Genomic DNA, 27,952 nt, shown 5'->3' on the forward strand with positions numbered 1-27,952 from the left:
ACTTAAAACACGAATTAATCAAGGCAGAACTCCCTTATTCATCACACTTCCATACCATGCTTTAGTACAAGGGGCAGGAGGCTGCTGCCAACCAACCCCAAGGTGGAAGGAGAAGCACAAAGCAACAGGCTAATTCATACAAAATCTTTATTAGAGAGGAGAACACAGCCCCCTGGGAGCAACATTTTACATCACTTCTCAAACTCTTCCAACCTAACAGCCATCATCAAACACAAGGAGCTACAAAACTGGTGTGCAAAGGAGGGAGAACTAATCCCCAGACTGCCATTGTTTCAAACATGGCTGGAGAAAGCTTTTTTCCACAGTGGCTTGTGGGCACACAGGCACACAGACACTTGACAAGGCTGGGAGCTGTCACCTTGTGGGCATTTCTTCTGTGGCTTTCTGTCCCAGGATAGTTTTTGGTCTCATCAGAAATCTGTATTGCTCACATTGCACGAGAGAGAGAGGGAAGGATGAGTTGTTATGGCTTAGATACTGCATCCAGCGTGTGGCGCTGGGTAAAGAATTGGTGCTTTCAAACCTTAGAACCACAAAAAGGTGAACATTATCCTAGCACTAGTTTTGATTCAATGGTAAATAATAATAATAATAATAACAACAATAATAAAGCACAGAGGTGCTACTGTCACAGGAAAATAAAAAAACAAAGACAGTTTTCATTTAACCACCATCTGTGGGTTTAAACTTGAAGGGGAGAGACTCAAACTAGATGTTAGGAAGAAGTTCTTTACAATGAGGGTGGTGAGACACTGGCACAGGTTACCCAGGGAGGTTGTGGCTGCTCCCTCCCTGGAGGTGTTCAAGGCCAGGTTGGATGTGGCCTTGAGCGACCTGTTCCAGTGGGAGGTGTCCCTGCCTATGGCAGGGGGTTGGAACTGGAGGATCCTCGAGGTGCCTTCCAACCTAAACCATTCTATGATTGTATGATCTGCAAATGAGAAAATGAATAATAAATAGGGCCTGGTTTATAAAAGACTCTTTTTTTTTTCTACCCATCCTCCCCAAAAAACTAAGCCAGAAGCAGTTTTAACAGTGCTCGTTTTCAGCACACCAACCCCTATGTCATGATGGCAACTCCAGCCCAAAACACCAAAAACAAAGAGGAAAAAAAATACTTTAAACAGATCAATTCCTCAATTTCCATGCAGATGTTTTCCATGTTGCACCCTAAAAAAACCCTAAAACACAAAAAAATAGAATTTCAAGCAGAATTGATGTACAAAAGGCTGCTGTGCTAAGGCCAGCATCGTATGTACAGGGTAAAAGCAGAACAATAGAAAAGAGATTCTGGTAGCAAAAGGCAATAGAAAATCGTTTATATAAAGAGTGTTTAGGAGGTATAAAATTAGGAAATAATGCATAGAAGAGCATGTTTCACAGGCCCTACAGCAACGTGGCACTGGCAGTGACAGCTGCCTCGGCAAAGCCCTGCAGCCAAGGCAGGGTGGAGGCCCCATCCCTGGAGACGTTCAGAGTAAGAACTGATGGGGCCATGAGCAACCTGATCTAAACGGCCACATCCCTGCTGGCTGCAGGAGGGCTGGGATGAGATGACCTTCAAGGGTCCCTTCCAACCCGGTGCATTCTGTGCTTCGCAGCATCACGAGCAGGAGAGCTCATGGAACCACTGAACTGCAGCACTGTTTCAGTTGGAAAAGACCTCTAAGGTCATGAGTCCAACTGTCAATGTAAGACTACCATGGCCATCAAACCATGTTCCCAGCTGCCATGTCCTTACTGCTGGCAGAACTCGCTGGTGATGTTGGGAAGGGGGTAGGCAAAGAGGGAGAAATCCAGGATGTATTTTGGCAACAGCTCTTTGATCAGCCGGCGCTGGGTGTTGCACAGGTAGTACTGCAGCGTTTCGGCCGTCACGGGCTTGTACCACGACTGCCGCTCGGGGAAGCGCACGAAGGAGGGCGACTGCACTCGATCCAGGACGTAGTTGGCGTCGGCGTTCAGCCGCTCGTAGGAGCCGATGAAGTCGTACCTCACGGCGCAGGGCTGGCACAGGTTGTAGATGGGCATCCAATGCTCGTTCATCCTCTCCACGTCCTCGTCCAGCAGGTAGCGCAGAAACTCAGAGAAGGTCACGTCGTCTCCTGCTGAATTCCCCCCGTTCTTCCGATAGCGCCTGGCGATCTCCACCCCGTACTTCTGCTGGTACTCCTTGATCTCCCCAAATTTATTCCTGTAGGCTGAGAGCAGCCTCTCCATAGGGTTTCGCACGAAGATGAACTTGTAGTAGTGCTTCAGGCGGTAGTTGATCTCCTCCGGCTTCATATCCCCCAGGAACACCAGGTCGTTCTTGTGGTCCATCTTCATCTTGACGTCGACGCTCTCTAGCGCCCCGTCGAGCACCTTCAGGATGCGCTTCCAGTTGGAGCAGGCCACCTTGGGCACGTAGCAGTACAAGAAGCGGTACTTGTCGCTGACCAGGAGATGCCGCAGGACCGTGCGCCGCTGCCCGGCCGGCAGCTCCCAGACGCTGCGGGGCATGGCCCGCTGCCCGCAGACGGTGCGGATGGTGCGGTTACGGATGTCCCGCAGCACCTGGTACTCCAGCTCGCCCTGGGCCTCCTCACCAGCACCACGGTCACCAGCACCATGGCCTCGCCGTGCCCCCTCCACGGCGGCCGGGTGCAGCGGCTTCACCTCGGCCAGGATGCCCTTCTCGATCATCAGCAGCAGCCCGCTGGAAGCCAGAATGACGCCGAACATCAGCATGGAGGGCAGCAGCACCGTGCCACCGCCGGCACCCCGCGGCCGGGCCCGGCTACGGCCCGCGGGGACTACTCGCCTGCCCTCGCCGGGGAACGGCGGTCGGGGCAGCATGGCCTCGCAGGAGCCGCCGCCGCCGCTTCAGCCGCCGTCGCCAGGCCGCATGCCGGGGCTGGAGGAGGGGTAACGGGTCCAGCCGCTGGCTCCCGCCCGGCTGCCGGAGCTCTGAGCGAGGCGGGGCGGCCGGGCCGGCAGTGACGGGCGCGGAGGGCGGGCAGGAGGCGGCGGCCATTTCGCGGTGGCCCCGCCTCGCCTGCTGCTCGCTTCCCGGAGCGGCACGGCGGCTTGGGGGTGAGCCTTCGGCTGGTCGGTGACCGGGAGCGAGCCCGAAGGCTGCTGCGTCCCGGCAGCGCCCCGGCTCCCGGGGGTCTTTAACCTTTCCCGTCACCGCCGCCAGGCGGCGCCAGGGCAGCCGCAGCCCTCTCTCCCCGAAGGGCAGTTTAAATGTCACCTACACACACGGACTCAGCCTTTGGGCTAGAAGGGACCTTTCGGATCCTGCACTCCGAACGTCAGTTCAGCGCTGCCAGGTCACCGCCAAAACACCTCCCTCAGCACCGCATCTCCAGGGCTTGGAAATGCATCCAGGAATGGGGACCTCGCCACTGCCCTGGGCAGTCTGGGCCAGCCCTTGACAGTCCTCAAGGGAAGAAACAGACATGATCTCATAGAATCCCAGACTGGCTTGGATGGGAACAGAACTTTAAAGCTCATCTAGTCCAAGTAGAGCAGATTGCTCACAGACCCAAGCAACCTGACCTGCAATTGTTCCAGGGCATCTCCCACCTCCCTGGGCAGCCTGGACCAGGGTCTCACCACCCTCAGTGTCAATCTTTTCTTCCTTCTCTCCACTCTGAATCTCCCTCTTTAAGTTTCAACCCATGACTCCTTGTCCTGTTAAAACTCCATCCCCAGTTATCTTCTCCTCCCTTTTAACTTCTGAAGGGTCACCAGGCTGAATCTCCTTGGAGCCAGGCTGAATAACCCCAACTCTTTCAGCCTGTCCTCACCAAACTTGTAAGCCCCTTCAGGCTTTGCTCTGATCACATCACAGTTTGCAGCCCAGTGCTCCCCAGCTCCTGCCAGCCCTTCTGTGGCTGCACACAGTGGTGCAGACTTTGATTAAATGGCCACAGTGGGTTTTGGGATGCTTGGCTGAACTTGCCTTAGTTATCACTGTATATCTGCATGATTGTAGCAGCCCAGAGGAGAAGGAGATGTGAACTACCTGGTGAGCATGCACAGTTGTGCCACGTATGGCTGTGCCACCTACTGAAAGTCAAAGGACAAGGCTTCCAAAGCTTTGTCAGTATCTCCCCCAAGCCACTGAATGACTCCAGCTGATGTTCTACCACCACCACCTCTACTTACACCAAACCACTTGATGCTGAAGCTTTGGCCAAAGCAACAACAAGCTATAACCAGCAGCTGGCTATCAAAGCCAGGGCAGACAGCTTGGGCAGACAGCCTGGGCAGCATCAGCCATGGCATTGTTGTAAGGATGCCATATCTACAGACAGCCCTTCCTGGAACAGGAATCATTTCACACTGCCATTGCTCTGCATAATTTCCTCCAGTGTGTTTTCAGAGCATACCAGGGGGCTTCTGCATCCTCACTAGTCTTGCAAGGACTCTCTCTGTCAAAAGCTCTCTTAACATCAAGAGGAAAACAGCCTCCACTTAGTTTCTTTTGATCCAAAGCCAAGAGCGTTTTGTCAGCCAAGGCAGACAAAGTGTCTGTAGCAGAGCCTGCAGCGAGATTATTTTACGTTTCACAGTTTTATTTTGATGTAAATACAGCAGTAGCTGTAGGAAGGGATGGCAATTTCTACCCTGCCACCAGCAGCACAGCTGTAAATCTGCACACTCTGTGATGTTATCTGATGTCTACTCTGATTTCTGAGGGCAAGTCCCAGGATCTGATCTCGTTCTCAATCAGCAGCAGGGTAAACTGAAGCTGCACCGATGTGTATAATCTGTAGCACACAGGCAAGAGTCAGACCCTTCTGCAAAGCCTCCCTCTGAAAGAGTCTGCACAGTCAAGACCAGTACAGGCCAGAGCAGCCAAGGGAACTGCCATTTCTTAGAAGGCAACTTAATCTGCACCACATGGTTCCATTCAGCCCTAATATCACAGAACCACAGATTTGTTTAGCTTAGAAAAGACCTCTGAGATCATCAAGTCCAACCATCAACCCAGCACCACCATGGTCACTAAGCCATGTCCCCAGGTTGCGTGTCCACACATTTCTTGAACACCTCCAGGGATGGTGACTCCACCACTTCCCTGGGCAGCCTGTTTCAATGCCTGACCACTCTTGCAGCAAAGATGCTGCTCCTCAAGTCAAACTTAACCTTTTCTGGCACAATTTCAGGTTGTTTCCTCTTATTCTATCACCTGATACCAGGAAGAAGAGACCAACCTCCACCTTACTCCAACCTCTTTTCAAGGAGTCATAGAGGTCTCCCCTCAGCCTCATTTTCTCCTATCCATAGGTCTAGAATAGTTCTATAAGACACCAAAGTGGTTCTGATGATGTATCCCAGACTGCAAAACCAGAAGACTCTCCATGATGACAAAGGGTTTGTTTTTTCTCCTAGGTATGCACAGGAACTTTGATCTAAGGACTGCTCTGAAGAGCCTGGTAGGATGTAAAGCCCCAAAAAGAAACAACTCAGCCAAGCTAATAGAACCATAGAATTTGGGGGGTGGTGGAAAGGATCTCTAAGATCATTGAGTCCCACCATCAACCCAAGACCACCGTGGCCATCAAACCACGCCCCAAAGTGCCACGTCCACACATTTCTTGAACACCTCCAGGGGTTTGTTTAGTTCATTTTCAAGGCTAAACCCCAGGTCACTGAAGAAAATTAGCTGTGGTCATGCTGAATGTGCTTGTTGCTCACTCTGGCTGTTAATGAATTTGATCTTCAAAGCATCAGCTATTCTGGGTTTCTTTGTAATAAACTACTATGATTAGTATCATAGAATCATAGAATCAACCAGGTTGGAAGAGACCTCCAAGATCATCCAGTCCAACCTAGCACCCAGCCCTAACCAATCAACCAGACCATGGCACTGAGTGCCTCATCCAGGCTTTGCTTGAAGACCCCCAGGGACGGTGCCTCCACCACCTCCCTGGGCAGCCCATTCCAATGGGAAATCACTCTCTCTGTGAAGAACTTCTTCCTAATATCCAGCCTATACCTACCCTGGCACAACTTGAGACTGTGTCCCCTTGTTCTATTGCTGGTTACCTGGGAGAAGAGGCCACCCCCACCTGGCTACAATGCCCCTTCAGGTAGTTGTAGACAGTAGCAGTCGTAGGAAGCCTCACATTCAGCATGTGTGAAACCATGGGACTGTGTTTCACAGGCAGATCCACGTCCTCAGGAAAGGTAGGTTTAGAAATCAAAATGCTGCTGAGGAAACCCAGCTTGAGACTGCTGTGGTCTGCCTGCGAGTTGAAAGGCTCACAGGTGGGGCAAGTGGATAGGCGAGAAGGATTTGTATCACTCACAGCCCTTCTGGAGGTGCTTTCAAACCCCACCACTTACCTTGTCACTTTCAACCAGCCAAAGGCTAAGCACAACTTGTTTTGGCTGCGTAAAGTCTCTGCCGGCACTGCCCCGGTGACAGGAGCCACGCAGGAGGCGCAGGTGGAGCCAGAAGTCTGGCTGGTGGCAGTGTCTTGCTGATCCCAACAGACAGCCCCCAGCCTGGGCAGGAGGAGCCTTGTGGATGTGCTGCTCCATCCGAGGGATCTGCCGACTCGTGGTGCTGGTTCCTCTGCTGCAGGTAGGGATTTCTGCAGGAGTCTCATCTGCCTGCCCAGCCCAGACAGATGACAACGACAGTGACAAGCCCCAGCAAACCGGTGTGACCTCTGGAGCATGTTAAGCGTTGTGTTAGGAAACCACCTTGGTCTGAAATAAAGGGCACCAACCTCTTAGTGTCAGATTTAGTCTGCCCCTTTGCTTTTTCCACGTTTAAACAAGACATCCAGAGGAGCTGCAAGAATCCCTGCCTGCTGGAGCTTAGACGGTGCTGGAACTTGACCACGGAGCTCATTGCTGTTTGTCCCCCCACCCTGGCAGCACTTGCAGCTCTGCAGCCTTCACTGTGAGTGCCTGGGATAGCAGGCAGGCTTTGCAGTGTGCCTGACAGATCAGCCTAACCTAGCTGCTGTATGTCCTTAAACTGCACCCTTCTTCCTCCTAAGATCTCTGCAACTGGTGCTGAAGGGAGAGATCACTGACCAGCCTCAAGCCACTCTGAACTGTTTGCATCCCAAGACACATGCAGCTCCAAGGGACAATAGAAACCCACAGAGTCCTGTCTGTGAAGATGCTTTGTCAGATCTGAGGGTGATCCTCATATACCTGGGGGTGCAGCAGCAGCCTCCTCCCCATAATTACTCCTTACAGGTGTTTAAAGAAGGGGTTTGAATCTTGCAGCACTTCGAGACACTTTCAAACCCCAACATTTGCCTTTGCTTTAAGAGCACCATAGCAGCAGCAGGCGTCCAGCCCCAGGGAACCACCAGCTGGTGTTGAACAGTCCTCTAGATCTCTTCCTCACCAATTACCATGAGCAGAAAAACACCATTAAAATGCACTAAAAAGCTGCTTCTCCAGCATCACCACTGTGGAGCACGCTCATGTGTAAAGCAGCTCAGCCTTGACTCTCAGAAATGCTGCTCTGAATGCCAGTTCCCAGAAAGGAGGGAGAGGAAGACACCCCTGCCCTTCCAGCTTGGACTGAGGTTGGGCACTGACTGTTATCACAAGTGCCCTGTCAAAACTCTGCTGATCAGTTGGGTAAGAACAGAGATTTCATAGAGTCCCAGAATGATCTGGAATGGAAGGAACCTTAAAGCCATGGAGCAGAGTGTCCAGAGAGGTTGTGGACTCTCCTCCTCTGGAGACTTTCAAGACTTGTCTGTATATGTTCCTGTGTGACTTGCATTAGGTGATGCTGCTTTGGCAAGGGCTTTGGACTTGATGGTCTCCAGAGATCCCTTCCAAACCCTAGCACTCTATGATTCTTTAACTTAGGCAAACAAGACTGCTTGGATGGATCTGAGCTTCCCTAGATCAAAAAGTAAAGCAAGCAAAGGAAGAAGAGATCTGATGCTGTGGTTGTGTGTCCAGAGATTATCCTGTAATTTAGTCTAATAAAGCCTCTTAACCCAGTGGATAAGCCCAGAAGCCAAGTCCCTATCAGCTCACTCTGCAAGGCCAAGTTTCTTATCTCTAGGAAAGAAAGACCAAAAGTCTGTCTAAACTAAGTCAAACACTCTGGGTGCATGCAGTAAATAACCCAGGGGAGACTGCTGTGCTAGGCTTGGTCTGTCTCCCTTGTAACAAAAATCACTGTTTGCAAGCAAATGCAGTGCTAGAGGCTCTGCTTATCTTGCAACTGCAAATTAATTGATATGCAGCTGGCTGAACTCACACAGGCCTCAGCTGAGCCTTGCTCTGCTTGTCCCTGCTCCATCCTGTGCAGCCATGGAAAGGCTTTTGAATCACAGAATGGTTTGGGTTGGAAGGGACCTTAAAACTCATCTTGTTCCAACTCCCTGCCACAGGCAGACACCTCCCACTAAAGCAGGTTGCTCCATCGATGCTATCTAACCTGGCCTCAAGCACTTCCAAGGAGAGGGCACCCACAACCTCCTTGGGCAGCCTGTTCCAGTGTCTCCCCACCCTCACTGGAAAGCATTTCTTCCCAAACTCCAGTCTCAACCTCCCCTCTTCCAGCTCAGAGCCATTTCCCCTCGTCCTGTAATGGCAAGCCCTTGTCAGAAGTCCCTCCCCGGCTCTCCTGTAGCCCCATTCCTGTACTGGAAGGCTGATCTAAGGTCTCCCCAGAGCCTTTTCGTCTCCAGGCTGAACTGAGGGGCTTTGGTTCCTGTATGACAGAGGAACCACCACTGACACGGTCAGCAGAGGCCACAGCAGCTCATCCCAGGCTATGCCTGGCTTCCTGGCTCAGAGCTCGGATGCCGATGCCTGGAGGAAGAAGGGAATCATGTGCGGGTCCCTGTGGATGACAGAGCCAGCGGGTGTGCGGAGGAGCCCCTGAGGCTGCGGGCAGGCAGCAGCAGAGCCGGCAGGAGCTGCGCAGCTCTGGGTCCCCAGGGCTACCCACGGCGCGCAGGAGCCGGCGGCGCCGCAGGCTGAGCTCGGCTCCAGCTGCGCTGCGGGTCAGGGGAAGTTCACAAGTCCCGCAGGCGCCGGCACCGCGGAGCTGGCTCCAGCGGCCGGAGCTTTGCTGCTGCAGGCAGCTGCTCCCAGGTCTGCCCGAAAGAGCAGGTCAGTTTGCACAGCTGCTGGAGCGGCTCCAGAGGCCACGAAGGTGACCAGAGGGCTGGATCCAACCTCCCCTGTGGGGGCTGACTGAGAGAGTTGGGGCTGCTCCTCCAGGAGAAGGCTCCAAAGAGACCTTAGGGCAACCTTCCAGTACCTGAAGGTACTGGTACAGAAGGGATGGAGAGGTCAATACTTCAAGAGTGAATCAATACTTGAAGAGTGAGTGTCAGGAGGATGGGGCCAGTCTGTCTTCAGTGACAGGACGAGGGGCAATGGGCACAAACTGGGACATAGGAAGCACCACCTAAACGTGAGGAGGAGCTTTAAGGGTGGTGGAGCCCTGGAGCAGGCTGCCCAGAGAGGTAACGGAGTCTCCAATCTCTGGAGACAATCCAGTCCCATGTGGATGTGCTCCTGTGTGACCATCCCTTTGGGCTCAAAGATCTCCAGAGGTCCCTTCCAATCCCTACTATTCTGTGAAATCCTGCACAACTGACAGAACACGAAGGTGTGCAGGGGCATGGACACGGCTGCAGCTGACCCTGGACACTCCCAGCCCTGCTTTGCTGAGCTTTTTGCTTGGTGCCCTTTCAAAACCACCCTCCATCAGGACAGGCTGTTTTGTTTCCTAAGATGCCTGTCCCAGGGCTCCTGCTGCTATAGAGAGCAGAAAAACAGTCATTAAAATATTCATTGAGATGCAGAGGGCTTTTTCCACCCTTTCCCCACCCCAGCATTGTTAAATTGATTTGCTCTTAAGAATTTATTGGGCAGCTGAAGCCGCTCTGACTCCAGCTTGTTTTTGCAGAACGCTCTGGAGAGGTTTATAGAGATATTAAAATTAAACAGGGAGCCACAGAATAAATGGGGCTCCCATTCAGCCTATCTTGTAAATCCAGTTTAAATGGTTTCCTTTATTAAATATCCTTCGCTCTCCAGAATGGATTAACAGATCTCACTGGGGGCTCTGACGGAAAAGCCACCGCGTCCCTATAGCAACAAGTGACACAAACACCCCTGCCATGAGCCTCTGCATCGTCCCCTCTCAATAGCCCCATTACAGCCCTTCCCCCGGGGATGTCCTCCCTGGCGCTGGGCCTGAGCTCAGAACCTTGTGACAGCAGCTCCTCTGCATAGGCTCACGGGTTCCATCCTGCGCTGCGCAGATGGGAGCAGGACATGCACATTTCATAGAGCCATAGAAGTGTTGAATGACCCAGGCTGGAAAAGCCTTTTCAGGTCACAGAGTCCAACCCTTAACCCAGCACTGCCAGGTCACCACTAAACCACGTCCTTCAGCACATCTCCCCAGCTCTGAAGCCCCTCCAGGGATGGGGCTGATCCTCGCCACACAGGACTCCAGCGTATCTCTTTCCCTGCTTGGATGGAAATTACCTTCCCGCTGATGGCTTTTACAGCAGGAAACAGCCCCCAGGGACACGACATTCCTGGAGAAATGGTGCTGTGTGGGGTGACCTGCAGCTGTCTGCTGCTGCCAGAGCCTGAGGTCACTGCACAGAAACATCTCAACATCTGGACCCAGCAGCACGGGCACAGGAATGCAGCAGCAGGCAGAAGCAGCAGCTGGAGAGGAACATTAAGAGCTCAACCTCATTCTTTTTCAGCTTCAAGAAGCAGCCAGCACAGAAGCAATACAGAAGGTGGCTCTGAGAGGCTGTGGATGCTCCCATCGGATGAAGCCTGGGCTGCAGCCCTGCTTGTGCTGCTGGCAACCAGCTGAAGGATTCAGAGCAGAACTTACCTCGTGGTGGCAGCGCCAACATCACTGCGGAGGGGGCAGAGCGTTCGCCTTGTTGTCTTCCCCCAGAGCCCTGTCTGGGCGAGCAGAGCGTTTTTCCTGTCTCAGCAGGGTAAGGACAGAGTAAAGCTGGTGAATGGCCCTAGGGACACCAGGTTAATAATGTGAGGCTCTCTGCTCCCTGGGTGGTCCCAGCGCTGCTGGGGGCTGATCTTGCAACCTCCCTGATGTGGCCAACTCCACACAGACAGAAGCTGCTGTGGCACAGCTCATTTATCAGCATAAAGGGCTGGAGCCGGGACAGTGACAGAGTGCTCTGTCACCTTGGTGTGACAGGCCAGATTGCTGCTGCCTCTTGGCTGCGGTGGCTTTGGCACAGTTCCAGTCAGCTGTAATTAGTGACATTAAAGCAGCAGTTAAATGGAACCAGGAGCTCCTGGCTTTTGCTTTGGGTAGGAAGAGACTTTGGCAACCAAAGCAAGTCCCAAATGCTGCTTCAGGTTTGCTTGGCTGGGAGATGCATGGGGCGAGGCACGCGGTGGGAAAGACTCCCTCAGCCAGCAGCGTGTGCCAGGAGCCCAGCTGGCATCTTCCCTGGCACAAGGAACTGCTCCAAACCCAAGCATCAAGCCACGAAGCAAAGAGCCACAACAGCATCTCTCTAGCCGCATGAAACCACAGCAATCATGCAGCCAGACCTACTCCAAGGGCTGAATTCCCAAAGCTCTGCCCATCTCCCACCATCCAGCACACTTGTCCCAGTGCCCAAACCTTACCTGGAGTCTCCACAGATGCCTGCAGTCTCAACTGCTCCTTCCCAGCACCCGGAGTGCCACCTTCCCCCTACAGTTGCCACAAGGCAATGAGGGTCCATCATCTCCACACACAACCCATGGAAGTGAAGGGAGAGGTAATGCAGCAGGCTGGCTTCATCAGGTACCTCAATTACCCTTGGCTCATCAAAAGCAGACCTGGAGCCACCACAAGACCCTCAGCTGGCCAAAGCAGCGCAGGAATCAGGTGACAACACGCCTCTCTGTTCTACAGCTGTGTGAGGCCACCTCTGCCAACACCTGCTGTCACCTCCAAGGCCAGCAGGACTCCACCACTGTGGCAGCAGAAAGTCCCTAGCAGCATGAGACATGGAACAAGAGCAGAAGTTTGTTGAGCATGGGATACAGGGGAGCTGGATACGACCCAGCGCCGCTCCCTCGGGCTGCAGATTTCAGCAGCAAATCCAATTTTCACTGACATTAATCCCAACTTCTCAGTCAGCTACAGATTATCCTTTTGAGGATGGCTCACCACGTGGGGAAGAGCTGGGATAGAAAAGCTTCTTGGTGTTCAGCTGACCCTCACAAGTGCCTGTTCCTGCCCAGAGGCATGGAGCACAGGCTGGGCACAGGTTCCTGCTGGCACTCACCGGTGCCTCTGGGCAGCCAAATCACATTCAATCCAAATGAAGAATGTCAAATTGGTTCTTCAGCAGAAGCCCAAGGCCCAGTGGTGGCCTGCAAATCTCAATGACAAGAGACTCCCACTTGAGCAGCCAGCCAGGTGCCTCTCCCAGCCTCAGCTCCCTCATTTTTACCCAGTTCTCCAGGTTTGTGCCTAACCCACCCAGCAGTCCCTGTGAGGAGCTGTGGTGTAACAAGCTCCTCAAGAAACCTGATGGCTGCAGAAAGCAAAAAGCAGAGATCCCATGAAGTCCAGATAGGAGCCCAGCCTGACAAAGCCAGGCTAAGATCATAGAAGCAGTCAGGGTTGGAAGGGACCACAAGGATCATCCAGTTCCCACCCCCCTGCCATAAGCAGGGACACCCTACCCTAGAGCAGGCTGCCCACAGCCTCAGCCAGCCTGGCCTTAAACATCTCCAGGGATGGGGCCTCAACCACCTCCCTGGGCAACCCATTCCAGTCTCTCACCACTCTCATGGTGTGGAACTTCCTCCTCATGCCCAGTCTGATGATGCCAGCGATGCTGGCAGGGGCACAGGGACTTTTTTTCAGCAGTGCCCAGCAACAGGACAAGGAGATGCTCAAGGAACACGTGGCCACGGCACTTGGAGACACAGTTTAACAGCCATGGTGGTGTTGGGTTGATGGTTGAACTCAAGTGATCTTGGAGGTCTTTTCCAACCCAACCAATTCTGTGATTCTCACTGGGAAACCCAAGAGCAGCTCATCTCTGGGCTGTGCCCAGCTCGCTCGCCCCCAAGCCTCGCTTCCACACTTGGCACCTTCCAAGCGCTTCTAACTCCCCCCCAGAGCCGAGGAGGAGGCTTGGATGAGGACGAGAAGGAGAGTTCAGCACTTGCTCTGTTTTCTAAATCAATACCATTTGTCAAATTTATTTTTTTTCCTTTTTTTGTGTGTTTGTTTTTGTTAAGAATTACTTCTAATATATCTTTCTCACAGAAGGAGGGCATAGGGAATGTTCTCATTCCATCTGTAAACACTGAAATACAGATCTGGGAAAGCAGGGGAAGAGACACAAAAAAAGTGCATTTTACAAAAATTATCAACTAAAATATATTTTACATGTCTTAACCTTTTCCATTTAAATTCTACCCACTGCATTTTCAGGTTCAAAAAAATATTTCCATATCTAATAGATTAAAAAAGCAAGAGAAATAGTTTTTTGTTTTTGTTTTGTTTGTTTTTTCCTTCTTTTATCATCATGGATAAGACATCTCGACTCTTTTACATGCTGTCTGCACAACAGCATGAAGCAACCAAGGGGAATCTTGGACAATGGTCTTGGCCTGAAGCGGATTCTAACATGAGCAGAGGCAGGAGGTGTCCTCCCCTGGTATGGGCTAAAGCCTGTTCCACACCCAGGGCAAGGACAATTTGTTTTCTACCTGGAGAGGAGCCAGGACAGAGGTGGGAGCAGAGGGGGAGAGGGCTCAGGAGTTGCTGTGGTTTCCAAGGCTGGGTTCAAACCCTTCCCTGACTGTGCAGCAGTGCTCAGGATCTGCCTGCCAGGTAGCTCTAGAAGCATCCTGCACCTGAGGGCACTTCTGCTAGAGGGAGGTGGCTGTGGGCAGCTTGCCTGCTCCAGGCTGGGTGTCAGGGATGTCCCTACAGAGTCAAGTGTGTGCATGCAGGGTTCCTGTCGACTTCCACCTCACCACTGTATGCCACTGCCCCAGGGAGCAGCTTTCTCACTGGGCACCACCATCCCCTCTCCCATGGTGGGTAGGAGCAGCTCTGCTCCTCCAGGGCCTGCCTCCTTCTCTGCTAAGGGGGAGAACCACTGAGTGTCCCCTCCCAGCAGCACCAGAGGCCACTTTCTCCAACAGCCCTTGCACCCTCACCCCAAAATCCTCGAAGTGCTCCTGGCTCCCATCCTGACACAGCAGCCCAACCATGCCCTTCTAAGAGACCACTGGTACCCAAGTGACTTGTTGAGGAGAAATCTGAGCCATTTCCTTGATGCCAGCATTACCTTGAGGTATAAATGAGATGCTTCACCCACACATTCCTGCTTGCCTGCCAGGATCGAACCTGCTGGAGCTGGGTGTTTGCTGCTGGCAGGAATGAACAGGGCTTTTACAGCCTCCTCAGTGATCTCCAGAGCTGCCTTCCAACCCCTCCCTGACTCTGGGACACTGAGCAGGAATCATTTCCTGACATCAGGGAGCTGTGTGCCAGGCATTGTCATCTCCTCTCTTCTAGACAGGTTCCCCTCTTTGGTACATAGAGCAAATCTCTGGAGAACTCCTGTGTTGAACTCTCTCCATCTAAGGGACTTGGTGCTGGGTCAAGCAGGCCTGAAGCCATTGCCACTGTGCTCGAGTCCATGGGGAGTAGGGGCAGTGCTACCTCCTCTGGGAGGACAACATTAAAGCAGGATGAACACTTGCACCACTTTGGGAGCCTCAGAAGACTGCAGAAACGCAGATCTCAGGTTTGGACAAGCAGCTCCAACCAGTAGGGCCATGGTGGTGCCAATTCTCCTTCTCCATGTTAGTGCAATCTAGACCTGGATCAGCTTGGGGTTTGCAACTTGGATGTTAGTGCTGTCCTTTGGCTTGTTCTGGGATCAACTCCAGCAGTTTGTGTGAAGATAAACCAAGGTCTACCTCGGCTCTGAACATAAGGCAAGAGGCGATACTGCTAGGCTGGGGTCACAGCTGTCCTTGAGAACACCTCCCAGTGCTCAGTTCCTTCTGGGAGTCACAAAGCCACTCTGGTGGGCTCGCTGGGACACCACGAGGAGTTTGGAGGGAAAGAAGCTGTAGGGCAGTGGTGAGCCAGCACTGCTGATGGCTTCAGTGTGACCAGGGTCATGAGAGTTACAGAGGAGGAGCACAAGATATGAAGAAAGCCAAAATCGCTCAAGAAAAGGCTTTGCTGTGTCACCTCCAGCCTCTGGCTGCTTCACACTGGAGAAGTGGTGGGATTCTGAGTTCCAGGCAAGCAGTTGGACTTCATGATCTCAGTGGTCTCTTCCAACCTCAATGGTTCTGTGGTTCTATGATTCTATGTGGGGTGACACAGGGACTGTAAATGGTGTTAGTGGGAAAAACTGGGAAGAGTAAACCCACTTCTATCACTGCAGCCCCTATGCCGTGAGAGGAAGAGCAAGGCTCAGGAGATACGACATGGTTCTCACCAGTGCACCCCACTCTCTGTGCTTCCAGCTCCAGAGCCACACAAGCCTGCTGGGGCTGTGTGTTACGGGGCAGGAGATCCTTCAGGGAAGGTCAGGGAACTATGGCAGAGACTCAGCTCTCTGGGACACCACACTGGGATGGAAAGCCCACAGCCCTGCTGGCTCCCTCTCTGCTCTGCCACGCAGCAGGTTTCCAAGCCTGGCTGCCAAGCCCCAGTCCAGGTGGTGGATCACAGAAAGGGGAGGTGAGGGGAAGAGGAAAAGAAAGGGAAAATCAGGGTCATCTCCTCCCCTTGACAGAGCAAAACCTCTCCAAACATGACACAAGGCCACTCCACATCCAGACGGCTTCTAAAGCAAGAGCTGGATTCTGGAGCTTCTCTTACACCTGGGAATCCTCACAGCCTGTCCTGTGGGATGAAGGAGACTCTGCTCTGTGGCAGAGCACAGGAGAGGCTCTGCCTCAGCCTCACACTGCACATCATGGCACGAGAACCACCCAACCACCCCAGCTTGGCTCATCCAATGCACCAAAACAACCTCCTGCACCGTTCCACCATCCCATCTGCCCCCAGGGCATGACTCTGGATTCAGTTTCCTGGCTTTTATCCTCTGCAAGCCCTCCCAAGAGAGCCCCTCCGGCTCCAAGCAGAGAGACAGCTTCCCAGCAGCAAGCACCTAGCTCCACAGCCACTGCTCCCCGGTACAGACTCTCACTGACGCTTCAGGCGAGCGCTGCTGGGCTCTGCGGGCGCTCTCCGGGCGCGGGCAGGGCGCTGGGTGCTGCTGGCTTCCAGCGGCACGAGGTTGGGCTGTCCAGAGCTGTCCCCAGGCTGTCCCCAAGCCGCCAGCCTGCCGCCGGCCCCGCGCTGCTACTGCGGGTTCTTGAGGATGCGGCCGTGGCGGAAGTCGTAGACGTGGCGGCAGAGGAAAACCAGCTCGGGGTCAGTGTCCTCGGGCACCTTGCGGTGCAGGGGCGTGGAGTACTCCTCCGAGGGAGGAACCATCATGGTCTTCCTGCCTGGGATCCCTTCCACTCGACGCTTGGCCAAGGCACAAAATCTGCAAGGCAAGGACAGCAGCAGAGTGAGCGTGGATGTGGGCATCGTGTGCCTGGAGAGGCTGAGCCAGCTGGGGCGGCTCTGTCTGGAGAAGAGGAGACTCAGAGGGGATTTAATTCACGTTTAGCAATACCTGAGGGCTGGGGGGACAGGCTCTGCTCACTGCTCCCTGGGATAGGACAAGGAGCAATGGATGGAAGCTGCAGCACAGGAGGTTCCAGCTCAACACAAGGGGAACTTCTTTACTGTAAGGGTCCCAGAGCACTGGAACAGGCTCCCCAGAGAGGCTGTGGAGTCTCCTTCTCTGGAGCCTTTCAAGGCTTGTCTGGATGTGTTCCTGTGTGACCAGAGCTAGATTGTATGGTCCTGCTCTGGCAGGGGGGTTGGACTCGATCTCTTTGGGTCCCTTCCAACCTCTGACATCCTGTGAGCCTGTGCTTTGTGGATGCCTCCTCCCTGCAGGTGTTCAAGGCCAGGTTGGATGGGGTTGGATGGGGCCCTGTAAGTGAGCTGGAGGTGGGAAGATTTAGTCTGGAGACTAGGAAGAAATTCTTTCCAGTGAGGGTGGTGAGACACTGGAACAGGCTGCCCAGAGAGGCTGTGGATGCCTCCTCCTTGGAGGTGTTCAAGGCCAGGCTGGGGGGGGGGCAAGAGCAACCTGGGCTAGTGGGAGGTGTCCCTGCCCATGGCTGGGGCTTGGAACTGGGTGATCTTGAAGCTCCCCTCCAACCCAAATCGTTCTGTGAGTCTGTGTGTTTCATGTTGCACAGTCTGGGTCTCATCAGAAGCCACAAGTGTGGCTGGCCAAGGAGAAGAGATGTTTGTCTGGGCAAGTTCTTGAGAAGCTTATTTGGGCTTTTTGGGGCATTTGTTTGGCATTTTGGGGGCTGTTTGGCCAGTCTGTGTGTGTTTGAGCACTGGTAATCACAGAATCACAGAACTGTCAGGGCTAGAAGAGACCTCAAAGATCATCCAGTTCCAACGCCCCTGCCACAGGCCTGGACACCTCGCACTAGATCAGGGTGCTCAAAGCCCCATCCAGCCTGGCCTTAAAAACTTCCAGGGATGAGGCTTCCACCACCTCCCTGGGCAACCTGTTCCTCTATTGGGTATCTTTGGACCAGATGATCTCCAGAAGTCCCTTCCACCCCCTACCATTCTGTATTTTCTTGTTTTGTTTGTTTCCCAGTTTTGAAAAGAGAGCAAAATTCAGCTTCTGAGGAGTCTGTGAAGCAGTCTGCTTGCAGCAAGCCCTGGGCTAGGAGTGCTCTGGGGCTTCAGCACCTCTCCAGGGTAAGACTGCATGGTTAACAAGATAAAGCCAGCAAAGCTGAGGAGATCTAAAGCACCATTTTGCAGTGTGGATTTGTGCAGCCATTCAGCCTTTATCCTCAGCCTGTCCTGAGCATCCATCCACCCAAGGATGTCTCAGTGTGGATGCTCAGAGGTTCTCACTGATGAAGTTTCAATTCAATCAATAAGAGCTCACCAGGAAAAGCCTGAACAGCATTCTGAGTGCATGGTGCTGCCAGAATCCCCCTTCTCTCTGAGCACCTTCCCCAGTCTCTAGCAGCAAGGACAAGAGTATCTCAGCGGGCTTTCTGGATACCTCCAGCAGCTGTCTACCACATCAGACAACTCTATTGCCTTGCTTAATTTTTAGCTCCAAGCTGTAGGCATTCCTGCACTCTCTACTGATGTCCACATGCTATAGCACCGAGGTCACACAAGAACAAACATTTCTGAGTCCCTTGAAACACAAATATCACAGAAACAAGACAGGTGATGAACCTGGGGTGGAAGCAGCACCGAACCTCTGTGTAGAGCGAGTGTAACTCATCCAGCTCCAGCCAGGTCAAGGTCTGGAGGGCTGGGACAGGTCTGCTGGGCGACGGCTGCCGATGGGAAAAGTGACAAGAGCTGGGGACTGATGGAGGTCTCAGGAACAGCAAGTTAAGAGCACCACCTACCTGCAGTACTCTGCAAAGGTCAGCACGTAGCATTTCTCCTCGATGCAGGCAACGCTGTTTTCATCCTGATGCCGGGATGCAAAGATCTCATTCTGCAACAGAAGGAAGAGGTCACTCAACTTGGCCAGAAGCCCCTGGCAGGTAGGACAAGCTCCGCATCCTCACACATCACCTTAAAGGGCAGAGATGCTCCAGGCCCCTCTGCATTCTCAGAGTCTCCACTGGACTCTTTCCAGTACTCTTGAACTGGAGAGCCCAGAATTGGATGCAGGACTCCAGCTGTGGCCTCGCTAGAGCCTCATTCCTCCAATCTTCAGGGATGTTCTTCATTCATTTTCCCTTTCCTGTGCTGGAATCTCTCCCATTTACAGCTAAGAACTGGAGGCTGAACAGCACTTTGCTGTCTTTGCTACTCTCTGTAGCAGATGACCAGGCCTTCTAAGCCATCTCCATCTCAAAGCTAAAACAATTAATCTCAAAGTCAAAAGTCTCAAAGCCTTCTTTCCCAACCCTCTCTTCACCCCAGCTCAGTTCAAAAGGCTGCTCAGGGAGGGAAGTGGCAGCAGCCTTTTTCCCCCAGGTAATTTAGGGAAGCTGGCTCTGCAGCCAGCAGGATTGGCTGGATGTAAGACAACCCAGATGGAGCCACCTGACAGAATTTCAGCTGTGGTTAGATCAGCAGAGATGATCTTTGGGACTCAGCAAGCTCTGCACAAGCCTGGAAGCATTACCTGCAGACTGTGTTTCTGTTCACAGCCTTGAGGAAAGTGGCTGGAAGGAAAGATTGACAAAAGGGTCACCATCTGGGGACACACTGAATGAGAGACACTGAAAATGCCACACCTTGCTGCTGCCCCTTGGGGTTTTGGTTTACTGCTTCCATCAAAACTATCTGAGTCATCCTTAGCAAGCCTGTCCCAGCACTTTCTTGTTTGGACTCTTGTGCAATTAAGCAGATGTGCCAAAAGCTGGCTGAGTTCCTGCTGGCCAGGCTGCTCCATGCTGAAGCACAACTGGAAGCAGTCACACTTTGCTTATGGACCAGAGGACTACAGTTTGGTACCACATTTTGTTGCAGAAGCTCATCTGTGCCCTGTAAGGCAGGCAGATCCAACTCCCTGGCTGTTCCCCAGTGCTGCTCTCAGCCTCCCCCTCCCTGCTCTTACTTACAGAAGTAAAAAGGGAAAAGGCACCAAGTGGACTGAAACCAGCAGTAAATTCTCCATTCCCAGTTTAAAACCAGCTTGCTGTCAACCCACACAAGCCCATGTAAAGCAGAGCAAGGGGGAAACTCAATGACCCACATGCTTTTACCTTTGCAGAAGCAAAGACTTAAGAGGGGCACAACATCCTCCAGTCAGTCTCCAACCCTAAACCTCTACAGGGGAGGTGCAATGCAGCCACATTTCTGCACAAAACAAGTTCCTGGAGTTTGAGGAGCAGAAGAAAGGATTTACGATAAAGATGCAGCACAGGCCACAGGAACTCCTGCAGAACTGCACTGGGAGATGTTGCACCAAGCTCTGCATTTCTGGGTGAATTACCCTTTTGGGGAAGATGTTTGGTTCTGGTGCAGGATGAACTCATTCCTCAGGCAGCAGGCAGAGCAAATGGTTGCTTAATGCACAGGAATTTAAGGAAGAAACAATAAAACTTAACAGAGTTGGGCAGGTAGCGAATGCAGCAGCTTCTCTTTACAGTCCAGAGTTTCCACATGGACAGAAAACTGGAGAAAAGCCCAGCAAAAGGACCCCTGCACTCCACACATCTGCTTCAGGTTGGACAGTAGGAACAATTCATTCCCAGAAAGGCTTCTCAGGCACTGGAACAGGCTGCCCAGGGAAATGGAGGAGTCACCATCCCTGAAGGGGTTTAAAAGTCGAGTGGATGTGGTGCTGAGGGACATGGTTTGGTGGCAGTGGCTTAGCAGCAGCAGTGGGATTGTGAGGTCCAGGTGATTGGTTGGACTTGATGATCTAAAAGGTCTCTTCCAACCTCAACATCTCTATGATTTTATGAGAGACCCATGAACAGGACCCCACTGCTCAACACATCTGGAACAGCTGCATCACAGCCAAGAGACAGCTCCACTTCCTTCCAAACAACAGGATAAGAGGAAATGGCCTGAAATCATGCCAGGGGAGTTTTAAATTGGAGATTAGGAACAATTTCTTTGCTGAAAGAGTAATTAGACATTGGAACAGGCTACCCAGGAAGGTGGTGGGGTCACCATCCCTGGAGGTGTTCAAGAAGGATGCAGATATGGCTCTCCAGGATGTAGTTTAGTGGTCATGGTAGTTTGATTATGGTTGGACTCGATCTTGGGAGACCTCTTCCAACCTTACACCCTCAGGTTATAGGTTCAACCTATAATCCTCAAGTTAATCCCTCTTCCAGCAGATTCCTAACCCCACCAGGACCCCCAGCCCCACGTGCCCCCCTTGGCTGGCTCACCTGGTGCATACTGGGGTTGCGGCCTCCCTGAGTGTGCTCGGGTCTGTAATACCACAGGAGGCTCATCATCAGCTCCCCTGCAAGGACAGCCATCAAAAAGCATCAAGCTTCAGCCTACTCCTGGTTTCCCACTGCACCTTCCCCGAGTCCACACACCCCAGTGCTCAGGCACAGGCAGCTGTACCATGATAAAGACTTCATGCTGAGTGAAGTCAGCCACACTGCTGTTCTCTGACATCTTCAGCCCCTTCTATTTATGTTACATCACCAAAGAGGTTGGTTAGGCACCAAAAAAAACACAAAGAGATGGAAAAAAAAGGAATAAAATCAACCTTTTTCCATTTTCCACCTGACAACAGCATCCATTCAGACCACAAGCTGGAGATGCCCATCTAAAGCTCAGTGCTTGCAGCATTGCTGCCAGGTTACTGCCAGAACTGCAGGCTGGCACAGCCAAGGTGACTCTCACCACTTCTTCTGCATCTAACTTGACTTTTTTGACTTTTCAGCAAGCCCTGTGCTTTACAATAGCTGGCACAGCTTCCTCAGCTCGGGTATCACTGGTGAGATATGAGACCTTGACATGACAACCGCCCCTCCTTCCATCACCACCTCCCCACCCAGGTCCCACCAAGAGCATCTGCAGACAAGCCTGTGCTCCACACCAGCTCCCAGCCCAGCTGCTGGATGGAGCATGTGAGCAAACAGCAGCTCCCGAGACATCTGTTGCAATGAAATAAGGAGAGGAGACTGTTGCTAAGAGGGCCCTTGGCAGATCTCTGCTTTCATGACCAGCAAGATGTTGCTGAGCAGTCCCAGGCTGGTGATTAAAGAGCGTTCCTGTTCCCGGAACGCTCTGAACCGATGACACAGAGCTCCTCTCTTCCTCTTTGTCACCCAATCAGGCAGCAGTGGAGCACCCTAACAAGGCTGCAGATTCATCACTCCCCCAGCTTCAGCTCCCCCTCATCAAAGCCTGAGGCAACACAGCCCCAGCAGGCACAGTACCTGTTTTGGGGTCTTCCCACAGCGCCGATATCTTGGCGACGTAGGGCATGGACTTCTTGCGGGGCCCTGACTTGAGGAGCACAGTGTCGCGCACCCGGATGATCTCCCCGTCCCTCTCCACCGCCTGGTAGCTCTTGCGAACAGCAGGCTCCGGTTCGTTCTGCATCAGGGGAACACAAACACCTGAGCACAAGAACAGCTGCTTCTCTGACAGGGGGGTGGTGTCAGGCACTGCAACAGGCTGCCCAGGGAGGTGGAGTCACCATCCAACCCAGGGAGGCATTAAGAAACAAGGAGATGTGGCCCTTTGGGTCGTGGAGGTGGTTGGTACAAGGTTGGACTGCATGATCTCAGAAGTCTTTCCCCACCTTAATGATGCTATGACTTGATAGAGACAGAGAGCTATTGGCTGTTAGGTCTCCTTCTCTGGAGACTTTCAAGGCCTGTCTGGATGCATTCCTCTGTGATGTGAGCTAGATTATGGTCCTGCTCTGGCAGAGGGGTTGGACTCAATCTCTCTGAGTCCCTTCCAACCTCCGACACCCTGTAATGCTGTGACTATTTGCCACCTCCACCCAAGACTCCTTTGGTCCTGCTGCAAATGCACCTAAGGCTCCTCAGAGCAAAGTGCTTCCACTCGAAGAGAAGTCACACAGCATTAGACCACTCATGGTACCGCCATTCCCACCAGATGCTCTCTAAGGTCCCTTCCAACCCAAACCATTCTGGGACTTTTTAGTCTGAAGAAAGAAGACCAAGAGAGGATCTAATAAATGCCTATAAATATCTGAGGGCTGGGAGTCAAGAAGAAAGGGACAGGGACAGCCTCTGCTCACTCACACCCTGTGACAGGACAAGGGGCAATGGATATAAACTACATCACAGGAAGTTCCAGCTCAACACATGGAAGCACTTCTTGACTGTCAGGGTCACACAGCACTGGAACAGGCTCCTCAGAGAGGTTGTGGAGTCTCCTTCTCTGGAGACTTTCAAGACCTGTCTGGATGCATTCCTGTGCAACCTGTGCTAGAGTCTAAGGTCCCACTCTGGCAGCGGGGTTGGACTCAATGCTCTCCAGAGCTCCCTTCCAACCCCTAACATCCTGTGATCTAATGATTCTATGACAACCACAAAGATCAGGTCAAACCCTTCAAGTAAAGAAGGTTCACTGAGGAACAGCATCTAAGAGCTGACAGGTCACAAGTGGCCACCACTTTTAATAAGCCAGCACACAACTACTCCTCCTGCGTGGTGCTGGCAGCGAGCAGCAGCTCACCAGAGGACAGCAGGTCTCACAAGCAGCTATTTCTGATATTTATTTCTAACCAAACCCCAGTTAGACCTCCAACTCTACAGGCAAAACCACCCCAGCCTTCAGAGGAATCACCACTTCTGCCTGTCTGTAGGCTTGCATTTCCTTGCTGTGCAAGGGTGGGGAGACGTGGGCACGTTTGCAATGCTCAGCAGCTCTGCCATGCAGTGTCAGGAAACAAACCATGAAGTATTTCACCTGAGCAGGGCATGGAGCAGCAGAGGCCATGCCATGAAGCTCTGCCTGATGACACTGCCAACACTGCCTTTGTACCCTCTGGTGTAACAAAATGATCACTTTGAGGACTGTGGACTAGGGGAGGGTTCTTTCAATTTTTGCTCTGAAAGCTCATCTGAGGAGGCCTGACAGGAAAGGTTCAACCTCAGCTAGATAACTCAGGGAGAGTGGGAAGCATTATAGGGCAGGACCTAAGGAAATGATGGGTGTGCTGCTCCCCCAGAGCGCCAAAGGCTGAGCTGTGGATGCAAAAACCTCATCTCTGGCTTCACAGAATGGTAGAGGTTGGAAGTGACCTCTAGAGATCATTGAGCCGAACGTCCCTGCCGAGACCTAGAGGTGGTCACTCAGGAACACATCCTGGCAGGCTTTGGATGTCCTATCTTGCAGGAGCCATTCTCTGCCCCTGAGCACAACAAATGGAAAAGTACAGACAAGAAATCCTTGGAGAAGATACAAGAAGGAAGGTATCAGGTACCAGAGAAACTCCACCTGGGAGCCAGGACACTGTCTCAGTCCTCTGTGCCCTCCAGAAGATCCCCGCTGGGCTGACAGACACCACCAGTGAGAAGAACAACCTCGAGAGAGCCACCTTTAGACAAGTGCTCCTCGTAACAAGGCCAATCCCTCCCTCACTTCTTACACAAGTCTGACATAACCAAGGAGGAGACAGCAGGAGGACAGCCTCTCTGATGGACTCAGAGGTCTAACAGGTGCCACCCCTACAAAGGCTGAAGCCAGCAGCATTCATCATTGTGGCATTTCAGCTGATGCTAGCAGAGGAGCAGCAGGTTCTCCTGCCCTGCTCGTCACGCTGTGCAAAGTAGTGCCAGGGCACAGGAGGAAAACAAAGCCAAGAGCAGCTTGGCCTTGAAGAGAAGCCAGAAAGCACTATCTGCTTGGACAAGAGGTTCTAGATGGCACCTCCACCCCGAAGCCAGGAACCAGAAGACTCTCACAACCTCAGTCTCCTGAAGAGCTACAAATGGCAGTGGCCACAAACACCTACCACAACGTAGACAGCCTTCTCGCAGGCGGTGCCCACGGGGATCCAGCCGTTGGTGGCTCTCCTCCTGCTGATGCGCTGCTGCTTGGGGTGGGAGTGAGCTCCTGCCGCCTTGCTGTCGGCGGCGTGCAGGCAGCCCGTGGTGTTGCGCAGCCCGGACTTGGAGCCGCTGGGGGGCTTGGAGCTCTGCGGACATTCTCGGGCCATGGTCTGAGGGTCAGAGTTGGGGGTCTGCAGATGAGGAACAGGTTCTGCAGCCGGTGGCACGCTGGGGACAGGACATCCTGAGAGCGGGTGGGCAGGTGATGCGGGGTGTCCTGCCACGGGGATTGTGAGGTTCAGCTGGTCCAGAGACTTGCAGCCCTCTAGCAGAAGGGAAGAAGAGACAGCAGATGACTACACAATCCAGACCGTCCCAAACTGCCACCACCTTCCCCCAAAATCCCCTTTATTGCTTTACAGAGCATGAAGGAGAATGTGGTCAGCAGGTCCAGGGAGGTTCTCCTCCTGCTCTGCTCTGGCCTGGTGAGGTCACATCTGGAATATTGTGTCCAATTGTGGGCTCTCCAGTTCAGGAGGGACAGGGAACTACTGGAGAGAGTCCAGAGGTGCTGAGGGGAACTGGAACACCTCTGTGAGGATGAAAGGCTGAGAGCCCTGGGGCTTTTGAGCCTGGAAAAGAGCAGCCTGGGAGGGGATCTTCTCAGTGCTCAACAGAACTAAAGGATGGGGGGGGCAAGAAATGGGGCCAGATTCTTTATCAGTGGTGCTCAGTGACAGAACAAGGGGCAATAGGCACAAATTGGAAGCCAGGAGGCTCCATCTGAAGATGAGGAGAAACTTCTTTGGTGGGAGGGTGCTGGAGTCCTGGAGCAGGCTGCCCAGACAAATTGTGGAGTCTCCTTCTCTGGACAGTTTCAAGACCTATCTGGTTGCATTCCTGTGTGACCTGCCCGAGGTGAACCTCGCCTTGGCAGGAGGCTTGGGCTCAATCTCTGGAGGTCCCTTCCACCTCCCCCATTCTGTGACAGCAGTAAAAGACCCTGCAGGTTGCAATTTCCTTTTGCACTGTCGGTGGATTCCCAAAGCTAAGCCATTTCTGAGCCTGAGCTGCTCCAACATGCTGCTGCTGATGCCACAACAAAGCCATCTGAGCCCCCCCGAGGTAGCGCCCGCCAGCGCGGCACGGGAGGCTGGCCAGGCTCCAAAGCAGCTCCAGCCTGTCACTGTGTACAAAGGAAATCAAAGGCTTATCCAAAGGCTGGGAAGGATTAAACCACACCAGCAGAAGCTGCCAGAGCTTCTCTCCAACAGCCAAATTCTCTTAATCAGGGAAAATTGAGGAGATTCTCCAAATTAGCTCCAGAAACACGAAACGAGGTGCAACAGAAGCCAGTAAGATGATGCAGGCTGCTGCCTTCAGCAGAGTCCTGGCCCTACAGCGGACGCCTGAACCACGCCAGGTCACCAGCTCAGCTGAGGCTGCCCCTCAAAAGCATCTCAGAACTCCTCACATGCTCCAGCAGGCACAAAGCAAGCCCACAGCCCAGGCCAACAAGTCCAGCAGGGGCTGAGCTCCCTGCTGTCAGCAGGAAGAAAGCTCCCAGACCAAGATACACCACACTCCTACTTCCCAACTCCCAGCATGGTGGAGGTGGAAGGGACCTCTGGAGATCACCCAGCACAAACCTCATGCTAAAAGAGTGGCACCCACAGCAGCTTGCCCAGGAGTATAATGGCCAGGGGGATTTGGAATCTCTCCAGAGAAGGAGACTCCACAACCTCTCTAGGCAGCCTGCTCCAGGGCTCTAGCACCCTCACACCAAACAAGTTTCTCTTCATCTTCAGATGGAACCTTCTGGGTAACAGTTTGTGCCCTCTGCCACCTGCTCTCTCATTGGGCACCACTGACAAGAGTCTGGCCCCATTCTTTTGCTTCCCACCTTTTAGCTCTTGCTGAGCATTAAGCAGATCCCCTCTGGGGCAGCTCTTCTCCAGGCTCAACAGCCCCAGGGCTCTCAGCCTTTCCTCCTCACAGAGATGCTCTGGGCCCCTCGGCATCCTCCCAGCCTCCACTGGACTCTCTCCAGCTGTTCCTGTCTCTCTTGAACTGGGGAGCCCAGAACAGGGCCCAAGACTCCGGATGTGACCTCACCAGTGCATAGCAGAGAGGAAACAGAACCTCCCTCACCCTGCTGCCCACAACCCCCTTTGCCCATTTGCCTTCTTGACCACACACGTCTGGCTCCTGGTGAACTACTTGTCCACCAGCACTCTCAGGTCCTTCTCCTTGCAGCTACTTCCCAGCAGGTCACCTCTCACCTGCACTGGTGCAGGGGGTTCTTCCTCCCCAGGTGCAGGACCCTACACTTGCCCTGGCTGAAATCAAAGCATGTTTTTTGGGGTGGCTAGAAGGACACCTTCAGATCAGAGTATGTTAGAGAAGCTCTGTGGCCTGCACTGCTGAAGTCACCAAGTTCCAGCTGAGTAACTGCTGGGATCCTCTTGCAGTGACAGGGAATTATTGCCTCCTGTCTCCCCCCTGACCCTCCCCAAAAGAGCTGCAGCAAAGCCTGCAAGAGTGAGGACTGCTGTGGACCATCACAGACCCTGCTGACCCTGAACAGCAGCTCCCCTAGGAGCTGAGCCCTCAGCTGCGAGTCTCAGGTACCACAAAGCAGGAATCACCTCAAGTGTTTTGCTTCCAGAAGCAGTTTTCCAGCTTGGACTAAAGCAGGATGGAGCTCCATACCTACCCAGCTTCAGGGTAACTGTGCAAAGTTGGCTGGCTGGACCCCCCAAGACTCCTTCCTTGGTCACAGACACTTCCAGCCTCTCCACTGGAGTTGGAGCACCTCACAGCCTGTTCAAGCTCACCCCTACTGTCCCACTTTCAAACCATCATGGGGCAGGGAAAGCAATGCCTCTCCCTCATGCATGGCAGCCCATGACTGCCCCAGATGACAGCCTGATCCCCTGACTCATACCCAACAGACATGTGCATGCCCAAGCAAGACAGGTATCACACAAGGCACAGGACACATCAAGCTGGAACCTCTCGTGTCAGTGCTCTCAGGTGGGAGCCTGTTTCCAGCCAAAGTTCTCCTTGAAATCACCAAGATAACCTACTCCAGGGAAGACTGTGATTCCAGAAGCATGTCTCCAAAAATCATCTCTTCACTGCTAATGCTCCAGGAGACCTCCCTGTACGCTTCCATCCACTCCACACTCCAAGGTCACAGGCTTTTAAACCAGAGCTGCTCACAGGAAGGAAACCACACCACAGAAAGTCTCAGCAGCAGGGTGACACCCAGCTAGACAACACATGTCCCTGGAACCAGTCCTGCCCCTGCCAGCATCAGGAGCACCCAGCAGCTCACCTGGACAAAGAGGGTGAGTGTACC

The 27,952-nt window shown here is 53.0% G+C and overlaps 2 protein-coding genes across 2 annotated transcripts in view; both read right to left on the minus strand.

The window, feature by feature from the left end:
* Positions 1-130: 130 nt before the first annotated feature.
* Positions 131-2,947, minus strand: CHST14 (carbohydrate sulfotransferase 14). Its single transcript, XM_064163552.1, has one exon. It carries the CDS (start codon positions 2,857-2,859, stop codon positions 1,759-1,761), a length of 1,101 nt encoding a protein of 366 aa, XP_064019622.1. The 5' UTR covers positions 2,860-2,947; the 3' UTR covers positions 131-1,758.
* Positions 2,948-13,201: 10,254 nt separating this feature from the next.
* Positions 13,202-27,952, minus strand: part of BAHD1 (bromo adjacent homology domain containing 1) — a 42,268-nt gene continuing 27,517 nt past the window's right edge. Inside the window, exons 3-7 of the mRNA XM_064163553.1 lie at positions 24,552-24,913; positions 21,994-22,153; positions 20,986-21,062; positions 18,532-18,623; positions 13,202-16,562 (exon numbers count right to left, since the gene is read on the minus strand). Coding sequence (XP_064019623.1) covers positions 16,373-16,562; positions 18,532-18,623; positions 20,986-21,062; positions 21,994-22,153; positions 24,552-24,913 — 881 coding nt within the window. The 3' untranslated portion in view covers positions 13,202-16,372. The remainder of the gene's footprint in view (positions 16,563-18,531; positions 18,624-20,985; positions 21,063-21,993; positions 22,154-24,551; positions 24,914-27,952) is intronic.

Source organism: Pogoniulus pusillus, chromosome 24 (genome assembly GCF_015220805.1).
Source record: "Pogoniulus pusillus isolate bPogPus1 chromosome 24, bPogPus1.pri, whole genome shotgun sequence".
Taxonomy (NCBI): domain Eukaryota; kingdom Metazoa; phylum Chordata; class Aves; order Piciformes; family Lybiidae; genus Pogoniulus; species Pogoniulus pusillus.